The sequence below is a fragment of the Platichthys flesus genome, chromosome 17 (genome assembly GCF_949316205.1).
Source record: "Platichthys flesus chromosome 17, fPlaFle2.1, whole genome shotgun sequence".
Taxonomy (NCBI): Eukaryota; Metazoa; Chordata; class Actinopteri; order Pleuronectiformes; family Pleuronectidae; genus Platichthys; species Platichthys flesus.
The window spans coordinates 10648377-10672712 of record NC_084961.1 but is presented as its reverse complement, the minus strand read 5'-3'; the positions used below and the strand labels follow the sequence as shown (position 1 = coordinate 10672712).

At 43.6% G+C, this 24336-nt stretch overlaps 2 protein-coding genes across 3 annotated transcripts; one reads left to right on the top strand and one right to left on the bottom strand.

Moving 5' to 3' along the window:
- The first annotated feature begins 476 nt into the window (after window positions 1–476).
- On the top strand, window positions 477–14604 carry ndrg1a (N-myc downstream regulated 1a). 2 transcript variants are annotated; one of them, XM_062410451.1, is made up of 16 exons: window positions 477–639; window positions 4630–4701; window positions 5567–5602; window positions 8071–8176; window positions 8511–8631; window positions 8989–9051; window positions 9153–9213; window positions 10098–10184; window positions 10293–10349; window positions 10477–10580; window positions 10748–10804; window positions 10920–10971; window positions 11258–11305; window positions 11733–11768; window positions 12114–12165; window positions 13083–14604. In XM_062410451.1, exons 2-16 carry the CDS (start codon window positions 4648–4650, stop codon window positions 13328–13330), a joined length of 1182 nt encoding a protein of 393 aa, XP_062266435.1. In that variant the 5' UTR covers window positions 477–639; window positions 4630–4647; the 3' UTR covers window positions 13331–14604. The 2 variants fall into 2 exon arrangements, with proteins under 2 accessions (XP_062266435.1, XP_062266436.1); XM_062410452.1 differs by lacking the exons at window positions 477–639; window positions 4630–4701; window positions 5567–5602 and adding an exon at window positions 7612–7762.
- On the bottom strand, window positions 14600–21756 carry ccn4a (cellular communication network factor 4a). Its single transcript, XM_062410453.1, has 5 exons — window positions 21465–21756; window positions 17973–18261; window positions 16811–17065; window positions 15473–15666; window positions 14600–15381 (listed from the first exon to the last, which is right to left on the bottom strand). The coding sequence occupies exons 1-5, from the start codon at window positions 21510–21512 to the stop codon at window positions 15082–15084; spliced, it is 1086 nt and encodes a 361-aa protein (XP_062266437.1). The 5' UTR covers window positions 21513–21756; the 3' UTR covers window positions 14600–15081.
- Window positions 21757–24336: the final 2580 nt, after the last annotated feature.

Sequence of the window (24336 nt, the reverse complement as noted above, 5' to 3'; positions counted from 1 at the left end):
TTGTGCTTGAAAAAAGTTATAGTTCTCAAAATATATGTATTAATGTGGTTTTACTTAAAGCTATAGACATAACAGTAAAGAGGGAATTACGTTAATTTGAACATAACTGAACCAGGAACTGTGCATGGATGTTGCCCCCCCCCCCCCCCCCCCCTTTGTGCAATTTGTGGCCCCATTTTGGCCCCTGATTCGGAAAAATCTTATATCCGCCACTAAGTTATTCGGGTAACATTGTGAGAGCATTGCATATATATTTCAAGGGGGGGTTCAAACTTGCGTGGGGAGTTTTTCCCTCATGAGTCACCATCTGTTCTGTCTTCTTCTTCATCATGCAACCTCTGGAAAGACAAGAGTGGAGCTGCCTGTCTCAGTCCCACAGCTGCTGTTGCCCAATAGAGAGAGCAGGGGGGAGTTAAAGTGGGCTGGCCCTGCAAACTCTCTCCCCCCCCTCCATCCTTTATAACATTCCCTCAAACATCCGCCTTGTGCTTCACGTTATAAACAAAGCAACGCCTGTCCCACCACACTGCTGCAATCTGTCTGAAGAGAGAGAGAGAGAGAGAAAGAGAGAAAAAGTTTGTCTGGACATTTGTTTGCGGGGAGTGATCATCTCAGGACAATCAGAAGAGAAATCCACAGGTAGGTTCCTGCTCCTCTGGTTCTACTTCTTGTTGGTATTTGATATGGAAGTGGGGACGCCTGCCTCGTTGTTGTTCTAAGCATGTCTGAGCACGTTGTTATTCCTGTTTGACACTGACACTTTTAAAAGTTCAGTTTCAGCAAAGAAAAGTGTCCTATCCCACGAGTGTGAGCTGGGAAATATACAGAAGGGAGCAAAAGATACTTCACATGCATGTCAGTATTTGTTTTTTCTGTGTTGTCACCTACAATGCATCATGACCAGGAGTTTTGTTGGTAATCATTTCTGGATAGCCTGGATGCATTTTAATAGTAAGGGGGAATTTAAAAAGGAACTTGAGAGTGAATTCAACATGTGATCCTGGAAAAAGAGGAAGCATTTAGGTCAAATGTTAGAAACACAACTAGGAAAAAAGTTTCACAACAAAAGATTTTGCTTTCTAACTTTAATTTGAAGAAAGTAAAACATAAACATGCACCTAGGTGGATGTTAGAAACTAACATTTGATTTAATATAAATGTATAGATCCCTGCTGAGTTTCAGTGACCAAACCTACCCCCCCCCCCCCCAAATCAGAGGATCTAAACATTTCTATGCAGCACTGTGAAGTATGCTGTCTATTTACTTGTAGCATTAACGGCAGTCTGCGTATAAGAGCATCCCCTCCATGAGTGCCTGTCCGAACAAGCATGTGTCCTGACCTGTTTTGTGAGCTGGGCGTAGACCTTCCTGTTAATTCAGATGTTTGTGATATAGCCTTTATCCAGCCCTCAACCCTGAATAGAAAGATTACGACCCTGCCCTGATCTCTTCAGACGCTCACGAGCAGGAGAGGTCTTCTGGTGCGAGACACAGGCAGGTCTGATCTGACTGTAAACAGCAGCAGCTGTTGCTTGGAAGCCCCTGTCCTACTAAAAAAAAAGTGTTTTTCTCCACATGAAACTGACGGTGATCCCCCCCCCCCCCGAAAACCACCCACCCTCCCTCCCCTCATCAACTCGCTGCAGCAACGGAGACGAACACATTTTGGTATCTTTTACAATCTGAAAATGTAGGTCTGTGACAGCTTAGTCCAGTGTAGGCCTGCTGCTGTGCCAATATTTCAGAACCCAGGGATTTGACAGATTAAGCGAGTTCCCAAAGATTAGGGAAGCAATCACTGTTTCTGCAGACGGATGCAGCGGGCTCGTGGATTTAAAAACTACATGGAGGCAGCGGAGGAAGGATGGCCTTGATTCCAGCCTCCCCAAAATTGAGATCCGCCATCCAAATCTAATCAGTGCATATGTTTCTCTGTCCCCCTCTCTCTCTCTCTCGTAGCGAACGGAGGGAGACCTTGAGCTCATGCTGTTTTGTAACTTGGATGTTCTGGCTTAAAGTAGTGTGTCGTATCTGTGGATTTGCTGTGGAAAAACAAGCACTAAAGTGTTATGGGGGCGGGCCACAGTGTTAGTGGTGTTGTCGTCCACCAAAGGCTCAAAGCACATTAAGTCACTGTCCAGTGAAAACATTGGATTTTCAAAAAAGACCACTTTTCAGGAATAAACCCCAGTCAAGAGAAATATGATTAATGTCAACACTTAAAAAGAAAAGAAACAGATCATCAAAGAATGGTAGAAGATAAGCTTTACTACAGTGTCTGTTGTCATGGGACTATTAGTCAAAAACCTCTTTAAGTTTTGTTTCACCCAGAACTCATTTCTTTGACTTGTTGTGCAGCTGACTCCGAGCTTCAGATTTGTGGATCTTCCCGAGCCCATATCCTCCCACTGCTTCCTGTTCACGATTGCACAACACAGTCTCACTTCTGCCAGGACCAAGCTGTTTGTCTGAATAGTTTTGTTTAACTACAGCCAGGCATTAAAAACACAGGTTTCGATAAATGTGCATGTGAGAACTGGTTTGGTGAGACTTGGTTAGAGAGACCATGTGCACCCGTTGCCAGTGACTACAGGCCAGTTTGGAGCGAGGCCAGCTCCAAGAGAGCCCCCTGCTGCCCCCGCAACATAAAACCCCTGTGAGAAAAAAGGTGCACAGCAGAAACATCCCACTCCCCATTAATCATAATGTTCCAGGCACCGGACAGTTTGGTAGAAATCTAAAAACAAGAACCTGCACAACTCAAGCACTTTGAATCTATTTCTCTGTGAGATGTGTTTTGCGTAAACAGCTTAGAAGTCCACATTTATGAATCAACGGGCGGAAGCTCTCTAGTCACGCTACATGGGATTACCATGCTGTGGGGTTCAACTCCATGCGCTGGCCAGGTGAAGCATTATCTCAGCGAGGGGAAACAGTCAGAGGTGCACGGCTGGTTGAAACAGCAGGTGACCTACTTGTGTCCGTCTGCTGTTCATCCACACTCTGTGCAAACAGGCCCTGGTGGCGATCCAGCAGAGGGGTATGGTCTGCGATCTGACTTCTGTTGTTAATGAGCTCTGTGTTTACAAATAAAGCTTTAGAGGATCCATCCCCCCCGTCGTCGTCAACTCTGTCTCTGCACATTATCTAAACTAGTTGGAGCTGTTTCATTTTCCGACATCACGAAGTTCACGAACACGCCTCCTCTCACATGGCGTTGGAATCTCTACGGGGGAGGATCTCTTGTCCTCTCCAACAAAGCTCCCGCAGTGCAATGGCGGCCATGCTTTTGAATGCCTCAGCAAAAAAAGAAAAAGCAAAAAGGAACCTGTTGTTTGATACTCCTCTTCCTCTGTGGTGCTGCGAGGTCCGGTTGGCGCCGGTCTCCGAGTCAAAGGAGCGTGTGTGAGTGTTTGTGTGTCCAGGGCGTATTCTGCCCGACAACAGTCATCTCCACACTTGAAACCTGATGAATCTCTTCCTTTAAATAGAGCGTCTCGGGCCCCTGTAGGTTGATGTTGATGAACTGTCTGCCCTGGCTGTGTACAACCATTACCACACACACCGAAGGACAGAGAGCACAAAACAGATAGAGGCTGCCTGAAAAAGAGAAAACACAGCGACTGCAGCCAACACGAAACCGAGACAAACAGAGGAAAGTGACAGAATGCACAGGGCGCCAACAGGGAGCTGAAAAGAGGCTGGGTTGTGTTGGTGGGAACTTTGCTTCCTGTATGTGTTTGGGTCAGTTAAGGCCTCCTTCAGCAGGGGGGAGAGAGGAGAGCAGGCCCCCTGGCTCTCAGGAGCCACCAGGGGCCAGCGCACAAAGGACCCTCTTAACTGGCTAATTTGATTTGCATGCAGGAGCTGCAGCCTGGTCGCTCTCCTCCAACACAGATCAACACAGGCTGGCGTCTCTTTCTTAACTTGCCCCGTTTTACTTTCTCTCTCTCTCTCTTTCTCTCTATCTGTCCCCTCTCTCCTGAATTCTTCTTGCTGAACAGTCCCTTAGTGTTCTTTTCTTTTTTTTTACATCTTGAAACTGTTAGCTGGGGAGGGGGCTGCTTCAGTTTCCAGTAGATTCTGGCTCCAGCTCAATATTTGTATTCATGTTCGAGTGGCGTGACAGCTATTCTGGGTGCACATTTCCTCTTTTACGTCTTGTTATCAGTCAGCCCTCGGTCTTCCTGCCCGAGCACTCCGTCTGTCACGTCGTGTGTGAAACTCTCTGTTTGTGTGTCTCTGTTGTGGGCGGCTTACTGGGTGTGGCCCGCTATGTGGTCCAGTCTCTGCTTGCTGCGGCTGTGCACTTGTGTGTATTCACTTGTGTTCCAGTCTCTTTTAATTGCTCTGTGAAGAGTCATTAAACTATAACGAACACACCCACCTCAAAGTTTTAAAGTCTCAAAGTTAAAATCTTTTCTGCACTTTAAATAAAAAGAAGTTTGAGACCCAGCAAGAAAATGATAACACTTTGGTTGAGTTTGAAAGAAACACAAATAGTTTGGAAAGTCTTATATTAGTCCTATTACTGCATGTATTATCCAACATAACTCTTCTTTCTCTGAACCTGAGGCATCTTCCACGTGAATCAGCTCCTCACTGACTCTCCTCTCTGACACCTGCAGGTTCTGCTGCTTTTGGAAATGGATGAAATCCAGGTCGAGTCCAAACACCTGCTGGTTGACAGGGAACTGCCGGTATGTATCCTGATCAGAGCCAAATCAAAATCAGAAAAGTTATTGATAGTTCTCATAAATAAGTCTTGACCTGCTCAAGGAAAGTTTAGTGCTCAGCGCTGGGATACTGTTAAAGATATAAATGTACATTATTGTTATTATTGTGTGATTGTGATGTGTTTATTTTTTAGTTACTTGCTTTTACTTGCACCTCTTGTTTTTAAGTTAAGTGTCAACTACCATGAAAACTATTAAAGTAAAAGTAAGGAAACTATAATAAAGTATAATACAGTACATCCACAACCAAATAGATTTCATTTTTTTATTTAAAATTGTTCAATCTTCCTTTAAATGAATGCACACTATGACACAAAAAGTGCTTCATATTTTTCTTATTTAATTAAGCAAAGATGGGAGTGAAAAAACCCGGGAAATGTTTTAAAACATCTTTTAGAATAAGAACTTTATGGATCTGTATCTGGATTTGCATGTGTGCCAACAGTAAATCTACAATACATCAAAAATAAAAAAGATCAAACTATTTAATAGGATTGAAAGCGTAATCTAATCATATCATAAAAACAACCATCAGAACGCTGGATGCAGAAATAATATCTGCTCCCCCAGGGATCAACAACAGTCACTTTGAGTTCCTCATGTAAACCACTGGTCAAACATTCTCTGTGCCACCCAGGTTCGTAAATGAAGTCTGATGGCCTTTGTTCAAGTGTATATCTTCTGATGATCCTTCATAACACTGATGTCTGATTCTGATTCTGCTCAATCATTATGGGATGACCCCCCCCCCCCCCCCCCCTCAGGATATTAGATTGTAGGTGTAATTGCATTAGTTTTACATTTTCATTGCTTTGTTCTTTCCTTGCAGGGCCTGAGAGAGGCTGTGCAGCAGCTTGTTATCAAGGTACGTTTGCACACATTGCTTATTCCCGCCACTTGCCAACCGAGCTTTAACGGCTGATGATTGTTTTTTCAGATGAGACCTATTAACAGTTGTTTGCACAGATGGTTTTATTCAGTGTTTTATAATTTGAACTGGTCTACTACCATCTAGTGGCTGATATAAAGACACTCTTTGCTTCATGAGTAGTCCACTCTGGTAAGGGGGGCTCATCTATCTTGGTGATGACCTTTCATCCACTGTGATGTTATTAGGTCTGAAATGTAATTGTGGCTTCGCTAATTCAGTCAGCTGCTGAAATGATGAAACATTCCCTGGTTCTGGATTTGTAGGATGCAGCTACTGTGGATCAAACCATTTCTTTTCGCCTGCCGGGCATATTCACACACAAGGAAGTTTTCATCCCCTGTTCATTTGTTAGTAAGTTTGTTTGTGGGTAGGTAAGTTTGTTCAAAAACAACTGAAAAGATTTCCACAAAAGATGGTGGAAGGATGTGGTTTGCGTCCCGATTGAAACATTGTGAGTTTGGTCATTTTTCTATGTTTCCCCCGGGGAATAATTCATGGATCTGAATGAAAATACATCAGGCAGATGAAGGGAAATTGAATCTATGAATGTTTGTGAATTTGTTGCACCTTGATTGACTTTAAGAGGACTGCTGGACCTTTGGGGAGGTTTGTGCTCTACTGCGCTCTATTCTGGTTTCGTATGTGTTTTCTGCTGAGTCTGGGGGCTTCTCAGCACCTTGGACAGCGTCCAGAGTCAGACCCTCGCTGTCAGAACACATTTGGTGGCTAAAAGAACCTAATGATCAAGATTTAGACCACGAAGGTAACGACTGAAATACCTAAAAAAACGGCCTTGTTTAGTGATTTCATCGTCTTTGTTGTTATGTGTCTTCTGGTCAGTGGGCAATGATCTCTTGACTTATGTTGCTGTTACATCTGTGACCTGAAGTATCCGGCACAAGTCCTCTGGTGTCTCTGCGTCGACTGAGCTTCCCACAATCAGGGGAATAGGATTAACTGAGACCGGTGATATCAGGGGGATTCACGCCGGCACACAAATCCTTCACCTTTTCCCTTCAAGCTTTATAGATGCATGTACAGCGCATGAACACACAAACAAACAAGTAGGTGTTGTCTTGCAGGATGATCTCACTTGTGTAAGCCACGTGCTTGAGTACGTGCTTGAGTACGTTCAGCAGGGGTGAAGGGCGGAGCGGGGGCGTGGTGAATTCTGTGATGTTAACATGTACATAATGTCCGGTAAATAGGTTACACGCCTCCTTGGTTGTTCCTCTGGAGCAGATCCAATGGAGCAAAGACTGGTTTGAAAACCATCCAACAGATCATCGTGTACAGTTAAGTAAACGAAACAGGGCAGGTCACCATGAGACAGCGAGTGTTTTTTAATGATTCCGTTCAAAATAAATAGTTTGGTTAGAAAATTAATATTTGGGTTAAAATATAATTATTTTTAAGTTAATTTGTAAATAAAAATAAAAAGGCTTTTATGACATTAGTAAGTTTCCAAACCCCTAATCCTATTAAGTAATACCACAGATTCAGTGAGTCATTGACTGTTAATAAAGTACTTTTTGGGGAAATGTTTATAAGCTATCAAAAGTCTTCCTTTAGATCTTTCTGGCTTTGATAGACACTTTCATTTAAATCCATCTTTCATTTTTGAAATCGTTAAATGTCACCAATCTCAGCCATTGTTTGGAAAGTGTTTCCCTGAAACCCTTCTGAAAGACAACTGCCATCTTTCCCGCACTCAGTCATTCATCATATTCCCCCTCTGGCCACACATCCATACTTACTCATCACGTCAACACAGTAGCCAATGGGCCCTCTGTCTGACATTGGCTGATCCAATTTAGGGATCACTTCATCTAGAATTAGCTTGTTTTGAACAGTGTGCAAGGCACCATGGGAGGCCAGGGGCTTAGGGTTGGACTGGTAAGCAGTGGGGGTATAAAACACAGCCCTCTGCCTCAGAGCTGAACAACTTCAGAGTCTCACCAGCTCTTGGATCTATCGCTGCTGCGACTGGTTTATCTTTTCTCCCAGTATTGAGCAGTGTTGAACTCCTCTGCTGCAATCATGGTTCTGGAGGATTCAGATGTGGAAATGATTGTCACTGAGATTGAAGTCAGTGTGAGTAGACTGAAGGCTGCGTTCAAGTAGATTCCACTGGATTTGTTGGATTATTTATTTGTTTTGCAGCTCATTAGACAGAACTGATCAGACTTTAATCATTGGATGATATTTACAATGTTTTTGTAGTTTGGTCGGAAAGTTGCACGGAAGAAATAATCCATAACTATAGCTGAGCAAATAATGCAGGATTGTGCAAAACACTTATATTGGAAATGATTGGACATTTATTCTTACTTTTCCTATTTTGGGGAATTTATATCTGAAAGTTCAAGTATATTTACCTGTCGTTGTGTTTGCCTCTACAGGAGCACGATGTGGAGACTCCTTATGGAAGAATCCACTGTACGATGAAGGGGGTTCCTAAAGGGGAAAGACCCGTCATTCTCACCTTCCATGACATCGGACTGAACCGTAAGCTCCGCTCCTGATTCTGCTCTTTCTATGCGAAACATCTGTTGCTGTGCCTAAAGCCTGGGGCTGTTTGGAATTACTGTACCATGTGGGACCAGATTAGGATCCACTGATCTAACTTTATAGTATTTAGTCGATTGCACCAGAGTATCTCAACCCCTCCGTAATCATCATCAGATTTATGAGACAAGATGATGAGCAGCAACACCTACATGTTGCTCAAAAACAACTCGAAGTCTTGTCCTCAGTTCACCTGAGGTCATTTCCACTCCTCAGCCAAGTATCACTTATCCACCTCCACCTCTTTTTTTCCTATCGTTTCTTATTTTCCCAGACAAAACCTGCTGGGACACGCTCTTCAACCATGAGGACATGTCAGAGATCATGCAGCACTTTGCCGTGTGTCACGTTGACGCCCCTGGGCAGCACGAGGGAGCAAACACTTTTTCCACTGGGTGAGCCAGACGCACAAACACACACACACACGCACACTCATAGACGCACCTCATATATTTCAAGCAGTCTGTGACCTTTGACTCGAGGTAAATCAAAGCGGATGTACTTAGGACAACCTAATTTTGCATGTGTGTTGTGGGTAGAGGTGTTTATCTCGTCCCGACTAATCTCTTTGTTTTTACGGTGGGACTTTGCCTCGTGTTAAAAATACGTGGACGGTGATCTGAGGACAGATAGTGAGGCACAGGTGGTTGATATCAAGGATATAAAGAGCATATTCAGGGCAGTGATTAGATAGTGGTTATTATTTAATTGATAACTAAAGCTTTGTAACAATAAGCTTTTTGTTTTCCCAGATACGAGTACCCCTCGATGGACCAACTCGCCGAGACACTCCCTCTGGTGCTGAAGCACTTTGGGTACGTTGAGCTGCAGTTTCCTCACACTCACCGCTCACACTCATATTTAAGATGTCTTCCAACCTGTTCTAACAGTATCCGTGTCTCTCTGTGCATACCAGGCTGAAGACCGTCATTGGAATGGGCATCGGGGCGGGGGCCTACATTCTCACCAGATTTGCAGTGAGTTTCGCCCATTTGAACCTCTCCAACAGGCTTCATACATATGAGTTTGAATCAATCCAGGATTAGCACGGCCGGCTAAAGTGTTTCTACGTTTTTGCTGATTTTGGCAACATAACAGAGCTTATTGCTTGAGCCCGCTGAGCCACAAAAGTCTCAGGAATGTTCCTGCAGTCAACACTAGCACTGGGCTCGGTAGGAAGTCACACTCTGTTGGCAAAAGCCTGACAGAGATACAACATTAAACTCCCTGCTGCAGCTTCCTCTTTAACTCAAATATGTGTGAACTTATATGAACACAATATAACGTTTATTCGACCGGAGAAGCATCTTTGAGATAAAAATTGTGAGTTACAGAGACAACACCAAATATGTCACAAATAAAATAATATAGTTTTATCCAAAAAACAATCTAATTGACATATTAAAAGCACCCAAGAGGAATCTAAAAACCTTAAGAATGAACTGAAAAGGAGGAGATGCAACAGGTTGTGTGAATTAAACAGAAAAAGAATCGCACATATCTCCGCCATGGCCAAAGAGTCCCCTTCAAATCAATCAAGTAACATGAATTATTCTCAGGGATATCAACAAAAATCTTTAGAAAGGCCCTTTCTTGTTCATTTTAAGAAAGACAAAGAAAAAGTCAGACGCAAAATTGTAAGGGTTCCTCCCTGACCCATGTAGCATCCTTCCACCAAGTTTCTAGAAATCTGTCTGGTGGGCGGATGCATTATGATTCTAAAATAACACATAACACATACAGCGAGAAGAGGTAGCACCTAGTTATTGTATTATTTATCTATTATTTGTATTTAACAGCCAATACAGTCTTTTTTGTTACAGTAATAAATCACTAATTTCGTGATAATGTGTGTTTTTAGCTGGACTATCCAAACTTGATGGAGGGCCTGCTGCTCATCAACATCAATCCGTGTGCTGAGGGCTGGATGGACTGGGCTGCACACAAGGTAACACACAAACTCACACTACTAGATCATACACACCCAAACATGGGAGAAGGATATTGGACAGAATAAGGTGAATGATGTTTTAAATAAATTTATATCTGATTTCAGATCAGTGGCTTGGCCCACGCCATGCCCGACATGATCATCGGCCACCTCTTTGGAAAGGTAATGATTCAGACTCTTTCTCAGGATACAGTAGATCCCACCTGACCGGTGCAGGACAGTGTGTGGTTAACTCGCTCTTCCAGGTCTTTGGGAGTTAGTTAACAGATGTTGTGCTTGATGACCACAGGAGGAGATCCACCACAACCAGGACATGATTGCAACGTACCGCCACCACATCCTGCATGACATGAACCAGTTCAACCTGCATCTCTTCATCAAGTCCTACGAAAGGTAAACACAGCGATGCATCAGGCACCTCTTGGCTTTGCAGGTTGTATTATGTTGAATTTCTTAGCCTGTATAAAGGTGAAATATTGCACCACATAAATCATAACCTGGGTTGCAACAGGTTGTAGAATCTTAAATTGTTATTCACAAGGTTTTCTTTCTTTCTTCAGTCGAAGGGATCTGGAAGTCGAGCGGCCGGTGCCTGGAAGCCACGTCAGAACCCTCAAGTAAGTTTCCAACAAGCAACATCTTCACCTGCTGCATATTTCTCTTTAAATCGAAACACAATCAACAATATTTGACCCACATTTAATGTGCGATTGCATGTCTCTCCTCATCCAGGTGCCCCTCTCTGCTGGTGGTTGGCGACAGCTCACCTGCAGTGGACGCTGTGGTGAGTTGACGTTCACACAGCTGTTGAAAACAAGGCTCTTATGCTAATGATCAGACCTCCCACCACTATAACCAAGCAAACTCGTGCTAGACGTGTTTTCCATCCAGTTCGGACTCATTTTTAAGCTGAAGAGATGTGCATGGTTAAGTGCTTAGGCAAGAAAAAAGTGTATTTTGTTTTAAAATTCAAATAATAGTACTTTTGGAACAGTTTTTAGCCTAACCCTTTTACAATGTTCAGTGTAGAAAATATCTCAATGAATATGTGTATTTATGTGAACCTGCAGGTTGAGTGCAACACCAAGCTGGACCCGACAAAGACAACCTTGCTTAAGGTAAAGGAGCCTGTTTTCTGTCCTGCCTTCCCCCCCTCCCCCCCCCGCCTTCTGTCCCATATCCTCGCTCAGATTATAACAGCCTTGATGGAAACGCATCGGCTGATAAGATTCCATTGGCTCAGCATCTACCTGGTGACATATTAACCCGAGTTAGGACAGCTGAATGCGTCCTGAGAGGTGTGTATGCATGAGGAAGCATTCTGTTTGCCACTGACCTACTTGTGGTGGCCCGCGATGGCCTCTTATGACCCGCGGCCAAAACCAAATGGCCGTTCCGGCACAAATGGCTGCCATTTGTTGGGGTTAACTGTACGGATGGTACGTGCTGAGTGTAACGGTGGGCAGTGGCGTGGAGCCACTTCACTGTGTGAACGTCGGACCACCGGCATGGCTAACTGCTTTGTGTTTTCCCTCCTGTCTCCAGATGGCTGACTGCGGTGGCATGCCCCAGGTTGACCAGGTGTGTACGTGTTATGTTTGTGCGACACAAAACCACACTGATGTTGTTAGAGCAGAGCGGACAGGGCTCTATAATCAGCACAGAGGGTCAGGTGGATGGGTATGAGGCGCAGGAAGGTTGCACCTAAGAGCATTAGCAAGTGGCAGACGTGCACCACATTTGTCAGGTTGTAATCCTCCGCCCTGGGCAGCACCTGCTCATAGCAGCTGTCATATCTCAGACTCTGAGCACTAAGCTGCCGGATGAGAGACCGAGTCTGTAGGTGTTATGTAAACAAGTGTGATAATTAATGACAGGAGGACTGATCTGATCATTTCCCTTTTTCTGTGCTCTGCTCCTCTGCAGCCAGCGAAACTGACAGAAGCTTTCAAGTACTTCATTCAGGGCATGGGATACAGTAAGTATTCAACACACGCAGTATTTATGTTCCTTTCAACTGTGCCACTGACTACTAGCCTCATACAGCCAGACCTCATCCAACCTCCACACTGCTGGAGAAAGTCAGGAAATCTCCCAACAGACGAAATTTAATAGTAAAACATTGTATTTGCTGTGTTCAGCGAGCAGAAACTGACCTCACTGCCACCTTGTGGTGACATGGAGTTTGCATCATCGTCTTCACCCCATGGTGTCGGTTGTTAATAAATGACCCGAGCTTTCACTGAGGAGTAACTTAAACTCAGTCTGAGGTCAGCTGCAGGTGTTTATTGCATTCATTCATAAAATACAATTATTATTTGGAAGATTCAATATAATTATAAAGTAAAATGATCCAATATGGAGGTTCAATCGCCTCATCGTACTTTCCTACACATTTTTACTATTTAAAAAATTTGACTATGATCACTGATGGTTGTTGATTTGATACATCTCATTCTGTTGTGTGATTTGATTCACTGGATAAAAATACATTGTTTTGCATAAATGCTCATTATAGTTCTTTAAAATAGTCACCTGCAAAGTAACTAGTCACCACAGCTGTCAGATTAATTTAGTGGCTAAACAACTATTTCCATCTTAAACATTGAGAGTGAAGGAAGTAGAGGTACACGGAGCATTGAGGCTGCCTAAATTATAGATAGATAATTAAATTCATAAATGGAGAAATATATAAATGTAAATAAATAGTGTAGAGTTATAGAGGTACGAAACTGCTTTTTTCTAACTGCATATTTATTAAGTCAATTATTTTGGTTGCTTTGGCCCTCGATATAAATAAACCTCATGAAATAAACTCTAAATTAAACAATTGCACAAAATCAAAGCTTCATTCAAAACAGTGCATTCACGTCATCCTCCTCTTCCTCTCCTCAGTGCCGTCTGCCTGCATGACCCGCCTGGTCCGCTCCCGCACCGCCTCCGGCTCCAGCGTCACCTCCTTCGAGGGCAACCGCTCCCGCTCCCACACCCACGAGGGGAACCGCTCCCGCTCGCACACCAACGAGGGCAGCCGCAGCCGCAGCCAGACGGCCGAGCACCAGCGCGGCCGCTCCCACACGGGCGGCTCCATGGACGGCACCCTCGACCAGGCCGCGCCCAAGTCCACCGAAGTGTCCTGCTAAAGCGAGCCTCCACCCCCGGGGAAACACGCGCAGTTCTCAAAGGTCCCTTCGGTTTGTGCTGCGCTGCCTCTAACCGACACACACACACACACATTTGCTACTCACACACACATCCAAGCGAAGAGGGACACAAGGGTAGCGTAATCCCGGGTTTGTAAAAACGCACAAAGGACTCTGACCTGCAGAGGTCAGTGCAGCTGAGAGGCCCCAATTAGAAAACATGAGTAGGAGGTCAAGGGGTCAAGTGTAAGCCTGTTTTATCATTCTGAGGGACTCCAACACATCTGAACTGCTCCTGAGCTCCGGTGTCAGGCGATTGTGTCTTAAGGGGCAGAGGATGTCGGAGGAAGCTGTGGACACCAGCTCGCACATGTATCGCTCATAACCTCTCATACATATACAAAAAAAAAAGAAAAAAAAAAAAGTTGTTTTAAATTCCCATTTCTGCATTTTCCTCACCCTGTTTTTATCCATTTTTACCGATATTGACTCAGCTTTCTTAAACATACCTGACTGTAAACGACTGTTTTCTGTTCACTGTAATTGTCTGATCATTTATCTCCTTGTTTTCCATGTCTGACGTGTTGTCGTTGGTACGTAGGAGCAGATTTGTAGACGTAGAGAATGTGGAGGCACTAGTGGATAAATCTTTAAAATAAATGGCGGTTTGCTTTTTTCAAATCGCATGTGTAACTTTTAACATTAAGTGACGTGCATCAAGTTGATCATTTATATACAACGGAAAGTGTTGTTTCATCTCAGCAGTGTCCATTATCCTTGATTTTTTTTTTTTTAAACATCTTGTTATTTTAACTTCTTTTAACTCACATCCGTCATGAGTCTGTCAGCTTCGCCATTAATCAAAACCACTCACCAACTCAGAAGCTTTTTTTAATGGATCGTGGCCTCAAACAAAATTTTTATTTTTATGATGATTTCTATGCAATCAATCACAATGGAACAAAGATGTGCCACGGAACCATTCCCTCTTTGGACGAGACGCTCCTACGTGGTGGTGGATTCTTTCGGGTGGGTGAAGTGATAGGTCCGCATGTTAACATGTGGATAGCCGTAGAACTTACCTGACACCTTCTACTCCCGTATTTTACTTTGCACTACAGCAGCGTATCTTTGTCTTCCGCTTGGTAGAACACAAACATTCACAGCTTTGTAAAGTTTGCAATACACAACCGTCTAATGCCGTAGAAAAGCATTAAAATGACGTAACAGTTTGTATTTATTAAAAAAACGACAATAAAAACCTTGTAACAGAATCTTCCCTGACTGCGTCTTTTTTTTTATTTGTGATTTTCATTTGTAACGAAAAAAAAGTCTCCAACGTAAGGCTTTGTCTTTGGCATTTCACTTACAGATTATTAAGGAAAAACACATCTTCAGTAAAGCCTCATCATGTATTCGACTTGTGAGTTTACAGATGTTCCCAAAGCAGCTGGAGAACATCACATATATTATTACATTACCGAAAGCTACATAAATAAATTAAGCCTTCAATATTTCACACACTCAGTGGCTGAATATTTTCATTTGCAAAGCACATCATGCTTTATGAATCCGCTCTGGAGACGCATATATATATATATATATTTCGTATTTACAGATTTTTCCAATAGGAAAAAAAGACCACATGAAAATCCCTTCCCTCCGTCTGACACGTTACAAATACAAAACACTGCACGACAAAAAGAAGGTGGAGCTAAGTCCAGACGTCCTTCAGCTGACGAGGCGCTTCTTCAGTTCATGACCTCTGGGTAACCATAGTAGCTCTCCAGCCCAGCGAAGATGTCGTTGGGGTTCTTGCAGCTGAGGTTGCAGAAACAGGCCTGGACCCACAGCATCTTCCAGGAGAAGCCCGTCCCGTTGGGACACTCGAACTCCACGTCGATGGTCTTGGACTTGTAGGGGATGCAGCAGCGCTCGTCCGTGCAGACGCCGCAGTACTTGGGCCGGTACAGCTTCTTGCTGGTGCAGCCAGAGATGGTGAGGTTGGAGGGCTGGTCCTCCCTGTAGATGTTCAGACACTTCTTCCCCGGCTGCAGGAGGAAAGGAGGAGAAACAGGTTGGCGTTAGCTCAACTGGTCCAGGCCGGGTTTGACTGCCGCAGAAGTCACCATCAGGTAGTACCTTGATGTGTTTGGTGATGTCCACCTCGCAGGGCCGCAGGTTGCACAGGCGGGACTCTTTGACCAGCTCACATTGCTCGTTGGCGTTGGAGACCCTCAGGGAGAGGCCGCGGCCACACGTCTGGGAGCAGGGGCTCCATGAGGTAGTCTGGGAAATGCAGTTCTTCTGCCAGCTCCCAGTCTCAGCTGTGAAAGCTGGGTTAATAGGGACAGATGAGAGTTTAACACATTGATCGACTTTGTTATGATTCAAGCTTAACGCCCTTTAGTTTCAACACCATTGTTCCCCTTCCAATGAGCACACCTGAGAGATTGGGTTCAGTAGCGATGCAAATCCAGATTACTCTCATATTGAGCATTTTTCCAATAATTTCCATGTCTATAAGGAAATTGTGACCCTAATGAGCCAATGGTCTAAAAACACAAAGATACTAAAATGTACAATAAAATAAACTGACCAAAGAAGCAAACACTCATGTGGGACAGAGAATAATAATAGTGTTACAAAGATACAAAGGACTAAAGTGATTAGTTGCAGATTAACCTCTTCTCTATTGAAGAATCAGTGATTCGACTGATGACTAATTTTAACATGATTTGAACTGATCGAGAAGCCCGGGGGAAATTTAACTCTGGCTTACTTTGGTTTCTTTGTGATAATTATTTTCATCAAGGACCAGTTGCAAAGGAGTACTGCATCGCCTGATACCGTATGTGTTTTTAATTTAAGATCCTTAAACAGGCTTTTCTGAGTGGTCTGGCTTTGATTAAATTCCTTTGGCAACACAAAGACGTCTTCGTTCACATACAGCCCTCCGTGGCTCAGAGCGCCACTGTGTGCTAACTGACTGGAAACTGGACGACACCCAATAACAGTGTGAGGGCTTCAACAGAATGGGATCGGTCTGTCCCTGCTCGCACACACACACACACACACACACACACACACACACACACACACACACACACATAAGATGCTTCTGGACTAGTAACTGTGCTCAATAGACTTTTAACTGCACATTTTAAACACAGCTGCTGCTGTTCTACCACTTTTAATATTCCTCTAAAAATCCAAAGATTTAGAGCTCAAGGGAATCAGTAAGAGGACATGGAAATGTTTTTTAAATGTCCACATACCCTGACACATGTCCTCAGGACTCCATTAAATATAACCAAACTCAAGATGACAATGTTTTGGAGTAGGGAAGTTTCAACACATTACACAACTCAGAACTTTTTGCATTTCAATGAGCTTGAAGGAAATTAAGGGATTTGACAAAATGTCCATGCGGGTTTGTTTGCAAAGGGCCAACTTCACCAAGCAGAAGACGTGTCCTACCCTCCACTGCGTGTCGCGTAGCCGTCTTGCGCCCCCTCTTGGGTTCATCACAGATCCACTGCTCACAGCATTGTCCCCGAACTTTGACCCGACGTGGGGTCTGGCACCACACCCGGGGCGGCTGGGACTCCGTGCACACCGACACGCAGCCGATGGCACCGTTCACACACACGCACTGGTATTTACAGCTGGGCTTGAAGCTCTGCCCATTACGGTAGATCACACCGTCGTGCTCACAGCCCGTTCCCGACATATCTGGTATCACAGAGAGGAACGACAAGCAGGCACACACTGAATGCAAGGAGACAAACAGGGCAATGTGCAACTGCTTGGAAGCTGCATTCATGACTTGGCATTTATGATTAATAGTTATGAACGTAGATTCAAAATCTGTCACATTTCAGGATAAATAAAAGTCTGGTTTGTTACTTTCATTTGTTGGTATCACAAGAGTGACGCAAACCTAGAGCTACTTCAGGAAAGATTTGAACAACCAATATCACAAATATCAGTGTGAGAGAGTTTGTTTGGAGTAAATAAAGATAATATGAACAGCAGTATTTACTATAGACCAGAAAGAAAAGGGTCAACTGCATCCACAAAAATGCTTTGAAGAACAAAAAGCAATACAATTAATGAAAACATACATACAATAATGACAGTGTTAGAGCTTTGAATCACAAACGATGACATTGTTACTGCAAATGTAACTGTAAAAAGAGACTACTATGAAACGCACAACCCAGAATCCTCTCTTTCCCATTCCCAGTACTCATAGACGTAATGGTTGTTTCCATATGTGTTTTCTGATTTGTGGAGATCTTACTTTTGTCACTGTATTCAAAGAGATTTAAATTCACCTCTGCAACCCAGTGCAGTTTCAAACTACATGCATTATTACCCAGATTCATATCAGGTCCCTGTGACCACTGAAAAGTAATCAGTTAATGGGAAAAGTTGAAGGGAATCCCTGAGGGTGTTATGTAATGTGTGTAATGTTCACATGGCAACAAATGAGCTACGTATTTAAACATGGTACCTCACACAACTACAAACTGCTGAAATAAGCAAAAACCACATAGAATAACATCACAGCAGAAAATGTACTAAGAGCCTTTTGTTATTCATTTGTTGGGTTGTTGTTTTTGTGAGTGACACTTACATGCACACACTCCTTTTTCGTACCTAGGCTTGTCCGAGCTGTAGTCACAGTACAGTCCCTTGTGGTAGTCGCACGTGTCGGCCTCGTTGCACACCTCGCCCACCTGCCGGGCGCAGGTCCTGCAGCAGTCACAGCCGTCCATGAGGAGGCTCACACCCGGCGGGCAGGCGGGGGTGGCCCCCGGACACTCGCAGGGCCACTTGCAGTACTGTGTCCGGTTGTAGGGGTCCACGTATGGGGACGTGACGCCTGTGGCAGGCGGCATGGCAGTGGAATTCTGGGAGAAGGCCTGGAAGGAGGAACATGGACAATTTAAGCATTAATGACTTTAGAACAACTTTCTTAACAAAATAAAGTACGTTTAACCACAATTTCACCTAAATATAATGTATTTCTTAGTGTCTGAATAATTGTTTGTTTATTTTACAATTAATGTTCCATAATATACCATAATGAATATACAGTACAAGCTTTGGTCATCCCCAAATGGAATAGCTGACGAATCTCTGTTGGTGAAAATCTAAATGTCATCTTATTAAATGGTATTTGCCCCCATGTGGTGAGGCAATTTTTGTAATATCCGTAATACTGAATTCTTTCGTGTCCAGCCATCTCTTTATTAATCCTGTCTCAGTAAGTCACCGCTCCAAAGCTTTATAATCACATTTTTATGCACACCTCTGCCTCGCCGCCTGCATGCCTGAAAACATGGCAGCCTGCCTATGTGTGGTCATGCTGTGCCATAAATTAAATTGGTCTATAAAAAAGGAATTAAAAATCCAGCAGCGATAATCTTATTACATTTATGACAAAGTCTTGTACGTGCTTCACACTTCAAAGGTGTTTCATCAACACTATGAAAGTGTAATCCTGCCAAACACAGAAACACATAATCAAAATTTCTCCTGTCTTACGAGCCGCTGGCCAAGATCACACAGCAAAGAGCCCAGCAGCTCTTAAAAACAGATGTTTCCAGTGAAACCGGCCACACGGGGCACATTACAAGCCCCGAACTCCGGGATCGGTTTTGAACAGCGGATGCATGAGTCTCTGCAGAGGGAAAACTTGCCCATTTTCATTTATTTTTTTTATTTTTTTTCACACAACAAATAGAACATTTCAGAGTTGGAATTGAATTCTGCTTGTTTTGAGAGCATGATGTGCAGGAGAAAGAGCCAGAGGAAGGTCTGCAGGTTTTCACTCAGGAAATGTGGAGCTGAGAAAATGGAAAGTTGCTGCAAATGCTGTGAAGTGTGATGATGCCTGAATGCAGTAATAAATTGAACGTCCCTCATAATTACCAGATTATGAACTGGTCTAGAGAAGGAGTGAAATATTTGACAGGATGTCAAAAATGATCTATATCCTCATAAATCATAACATGATGGATAGTTGATAGATGGATAAATAGATGAATAGATATAGGTAGATAGATAGACAGACAGATAGATATACAGATAGATAGATAGATAGATAGATAGATAGATAGATAGATAGATAGATAGATAGATAGATAGATAGATAGATAGATAGATAGATAGATAGATAGATAGATAGATAGATAGATAGATAGATAGATAGATAGATAGATAGATAGATAGATAGATTTATGTACTTTATGTACACAAATACACATGTATTCTTATACACAGGCACAATTCATATGCAATTAATTCTCCAAGAGCAGGCTAAATCATCTCATGCATGGTGTATACAGCCATCATTTGTTCTCAGCGCTCTAATGAATCTATGTTTATAACAACAGCCGCTTTTTGTGGTGTTGAAAGCTAATGAAGAAATGTTCTAATCAGAGCAGCGCCACCAGGCCATTACTCAGAGTTAGGTCAGCCTGCAGTGATCAGGATAAATTACAGAAAACAAACAAACATAGATTAATTATGCAAACATGAATTATGCAAACAAATAATTAGGAAAACTTGGAGTGGGCCTAATGCAACCGTCAGCCTGAACTTGTTCATCTTCAAGAACAAGAATAAATTTAAGTGTTTAATCACTGGGAAGAAATAATCTCTTGATCTCAAAATGTCCAGATTTCATCTTTGATGTGTCAACCAAGCCTATAAAAAATAACCATCATCTGCTTCCATGTTTTTCAGGGGGACCTCAAACTGTTTCGTTTTGGTGTTGTGGTGATGGAAAGCTAATAAGAAGTGTTGTTCTCCTCCGCAGGACTGATGAACCCTCTCCCCCTGCCGCTTTCATCTTGTGTTGCTGTCAGCCTCTGGTCACAACACATGGCCTCTGTGAGTGAGTGCACGAGCACGAGCATGAGCACGAGCACGAGCACGAGCACGAGCACGAGCACGAGCACGAGCACGAGCATGAGCACGAGCACGAGCCCTCCCTCAGGGGAGAGGGTCACATTTGAAAAAGGAAACCTTTCCAGATATCACCACGGGGCAGTGAAGAAGCTGTCACCTGGATTGTTGTTTATCATTTCACAGGAGACCTTAATTTTAGTAACAATAGAACACATGACTTTATTTTGATACAAAACATTTTATAATTCCTTTTGGAGAAATACTCGAGTATAATTTACTTTCTTGATTTTATTTTGGCGACTGTAATTAGTTTAGAATCAGAATCTGAGCAAAACTAAAGTGACTTTTAAATAAATCTTAACTGACTAATCCAAATCAAGCAAATATTGACCCCAGAGCTGAACACACAATTTCTAAATGCAAAACAGATGTTCTAATTTGTCAAATATAAAAGGAACAGGAAATCAAGATTTAAACTGTTTCCTATATAACCACAAGGGGGCGATATAATATAAATTAGAAAGTGAGGGTGCACGATGGCAACTTCTTTTAACTTCTATCGTGTGGAATGACCTGGGACAATAATAACTTTTCCTCGGAGCTGTCAGAGCGATTTAGAATGAATAGTAATAAGCCTCAGTTAATTCCATCAAGTTCACTGAGCCACAAAGTTGCCACTGGTTTCAATTTAGAAGCCAATTAGAAGATGAAACATCAGCAGGATGCTCCCAAAAAAAATTGGGATATGGTCTTTTTGGATTCCTAATTCATTACTCCGCAAAAAGCTCTGCAGAAACAGCAGCAGATTTAGATGCATCGTAAAATGGGCGCCCCAGACACATGTGGAGACCCTCAGGATGCAGACCATAAACACTGTGCATTCATTATAACAGGGAAACTGGAAGAAGTCTCTTAAACCTGCTGTGGAGTTTGTCCCTGCTCAAACTCCCTCCCATAAGCTATTTGTATTATTTTTTCATGGATAATAATATGCTTCTATGCTCAGTGGAGGTTATCAGGATTATAATTTACCTGGTCACTTTACGACCCTATGGAAATACCACTTTATTCATCCCGAAGTTTATAACAAGATATAGACCTGCACTGACAAACACTGAAACAGTGACACAATAAAACACAACAAAAGACAAAGCACAGTCTAATAACGAAATCATACAAAAAGATGTGGGTCAATGATCCTTCTTCCCACCTGTTGAATCCCGCCTGCTGCTAGAATCCACAACAGGAGCCACCTCATCACTGGTGGAGATGTGCAGATGCATTGAATCCAGAATTGATCCCGTTTAAAAAGCGCACGACGCGCCGCAGAGCGCAGGTGCGCACCTTCCTGCTCCGGGTCCCGCCGCTGTCATCCTCGTCCCGCACCGCAGCTCCTCTGCCCCGCGTCCCGGCCTGACAGCCTGTTAAAGAGCTCCGGCTGACGTAAGGTCTGAGAGGACGAGCCCCGCATGCCACTGACAGGGGGACGGTTCCTTTCCTCCTCTCCCTCCGCTCCACTTTCACCCGGTCCTCCTCCTCCTCCTCCTCCTCCTCCTCCTGCTGCTGCTGGCAGACCCTTTGGTTTGGGCGTGTCCTGGGATTATCTCTCCTGATGTTTCAGATGACACTATCCAGTCCCATCGCATCTGGGGTTTTATGGCCTTTCTATACCTCCACCCTGGCATGACTTGAAAAATAGGGGGAAAAAAGCCACTGAACTGAAACTAATGTGTTGAAATATGAGTTTCGTTTTTGACAGGAGTGAATAAATATACAGTACAGGTTGCCTTCCTGCTGCCTGCGGGGTCTATTTTAAGTCCGGGACAGTGTCTGGCCCGCAGATGTTCACTTTAAATCAATGATGTCATCGCCACTTTTCTTTCTTCTCATTTTCCTGGAAGTTTCTTTTTGAGATGATGCAGACGAGGGGCCAAGAGAATTCCACTTTACTCCGCTCTTCAGCCGTATGGAAAGTGTCTCTTATTTCAATTAGGCTGCAGGGTTCACACTGACTAACTTACACATGCGACAGGTCTGCAGAACAACCTCCACTGTGCAACAACTCATAGACGACCCAGAGAGACATGAGGAGTACCCCAGGGTCTGAAGCCATATCACTTACAAGCCTCTCCTCTGATCCCTGTCAGGGAGCTGTCAGCCTCCGAGCTGATCTGAGCTTCTCTCTCTCTCTCTGCTCCGACGACCCGACCCCTCCACCTCACAATGTGCCCACTCTCCGCTGCTCCCTCCCTGTCGGGACCAGCTTCTCTTCATCTTCACTCATTCCATCTCAGTCACTTTCTGTCTTTCTCGCACTTGAACCCATTTCCACCCACTTCAGTTGAGCGATTATAATTGGATTTGTATCTTAAGTAACATCTTCTCTACCATCTGATCTCCCACAGCATCCCCTTATATCTTCCTTTCCTCAACACTGTCGAAGGATTTCATTCAGTGATTCACTTATCTGAGACACACCTGGGTCTTGGTTCATCTGGCAGATACAGAATTTGGTCAGAAAAGTGTTTTATTTAATGTAAGAATTGAGTCCTGTGTTTAAATTAACATTGAACTATAGCCGTGTTTCAATTGATCAAAGTTATGATTAAATACAGAATTCAAATGGATGAGCACATAAGCTATAAGACACTGAGACATGAAGTCATACACTGTAGCTCTATTTAATCATTGTTATCTTCTTTGCATTTTTTTCATCAGGTTACTCCCATTGAGATTAAAAATGAAAAATGCCCTGGACAAGGGAGACCTGGCCAAGAATAGCAGCAACACAGATTCAACAGCAAAAGTAATGAACAGACAAATTTTAAGAATTGTAACATACACTGTCAAAGAAATCTGTTCAAAGCAAAGCCTGCTGTTTGAGACAACCAGAAATGGTGGGGAAAATGAAAGCCCATGGTTCTGTCGTTCAGGTCTGTGCATTATTCATTTTTCTCACTCTGTCTCTGTCCTCCTCTTTTAATTCTTCTATAAACTTTTCCTATTTGTCCCGTGTCAAACTGTCTTTCTTCACAAACCAAGGCTTAAGCCTCTTCCATCCTTCACTGAAACCAAAAGAGAGAGAAAGAAGTTTTAAACCACAGATGGTATCATTCATGCTCGCGTCGGCATCTGTCCTCCATTTTCTGCTCTGATACAATGGCGGTAGTTAGTGTTAAACTGCGGCGCTTCACGTGCACGTGCAGTGTGCATCGTTAGGTGACGTCCATCAAAGGGGCGCAGCGGGACCACACGTCTGTGCCGCCTTTGGTTAAATCTCATAATTAAATCCAGGTCTGAGGCGACTGCTGCTCTGTTCTCACACGGAGAGGATGCAGAGCTCAGTTTGTCAGCTGACCAGAATTCAATGTGTTTAATGGTGAAAACTTGACAAGTGGAAAAGCTCCAAACAGTTTATCCTTTTGGGAAATACAGTCAATTGACCCCTGGTGGCTGTCTGCAGTGTAGGTCCCAAACCCCCCCTCCTCCATGTTAGTGGATGGGACCAGGCGGCAGCGTTTCGTATTGCTGGGATATTCTGGCTGCATTTCTGGATAGTGGGAGGAAGTGTTGTCCACTTCTATTTAGTCTATGGTTTCCAGACTTTATACTGGGCTACATCAACTGGCTTTGTATTTACTATACACGTTTAATACTCTTAACCGTTCAGAATCCCTGTGAGGTAGACAAACCCCCCAGCATCCCCTTCATATCAGTCGGTGTCTGTCCCATGGGGGAGAGGCTGCACTCCAGGTATAAAAGTGTGATATGTACTGGATGCACTGGGGGAACCAACCATCTATGACACTGGTCTCTCTGCACAGCCGGTCAAACTGAAAATCCCCTCATTAAAATCCCCTCCACTCACAGAGAGGCCTTGAAGTCGAAGCGTGTTTTGGAAATCTTTGAGCTTCAAAGTCAGAGTGGAGTCGGTATAATCCTCCCGACAATGGGGGAATGACTTTACAACACCTTGAGGCGACCGAAAAGTGCTGAGGTGATACCTAAAAAAAAAAAAAAAAAGAGAAGAGGCTGCCCCACAGCACAGGCCTGGTGTGGGAACATGCTCGGGAAGTCAGATC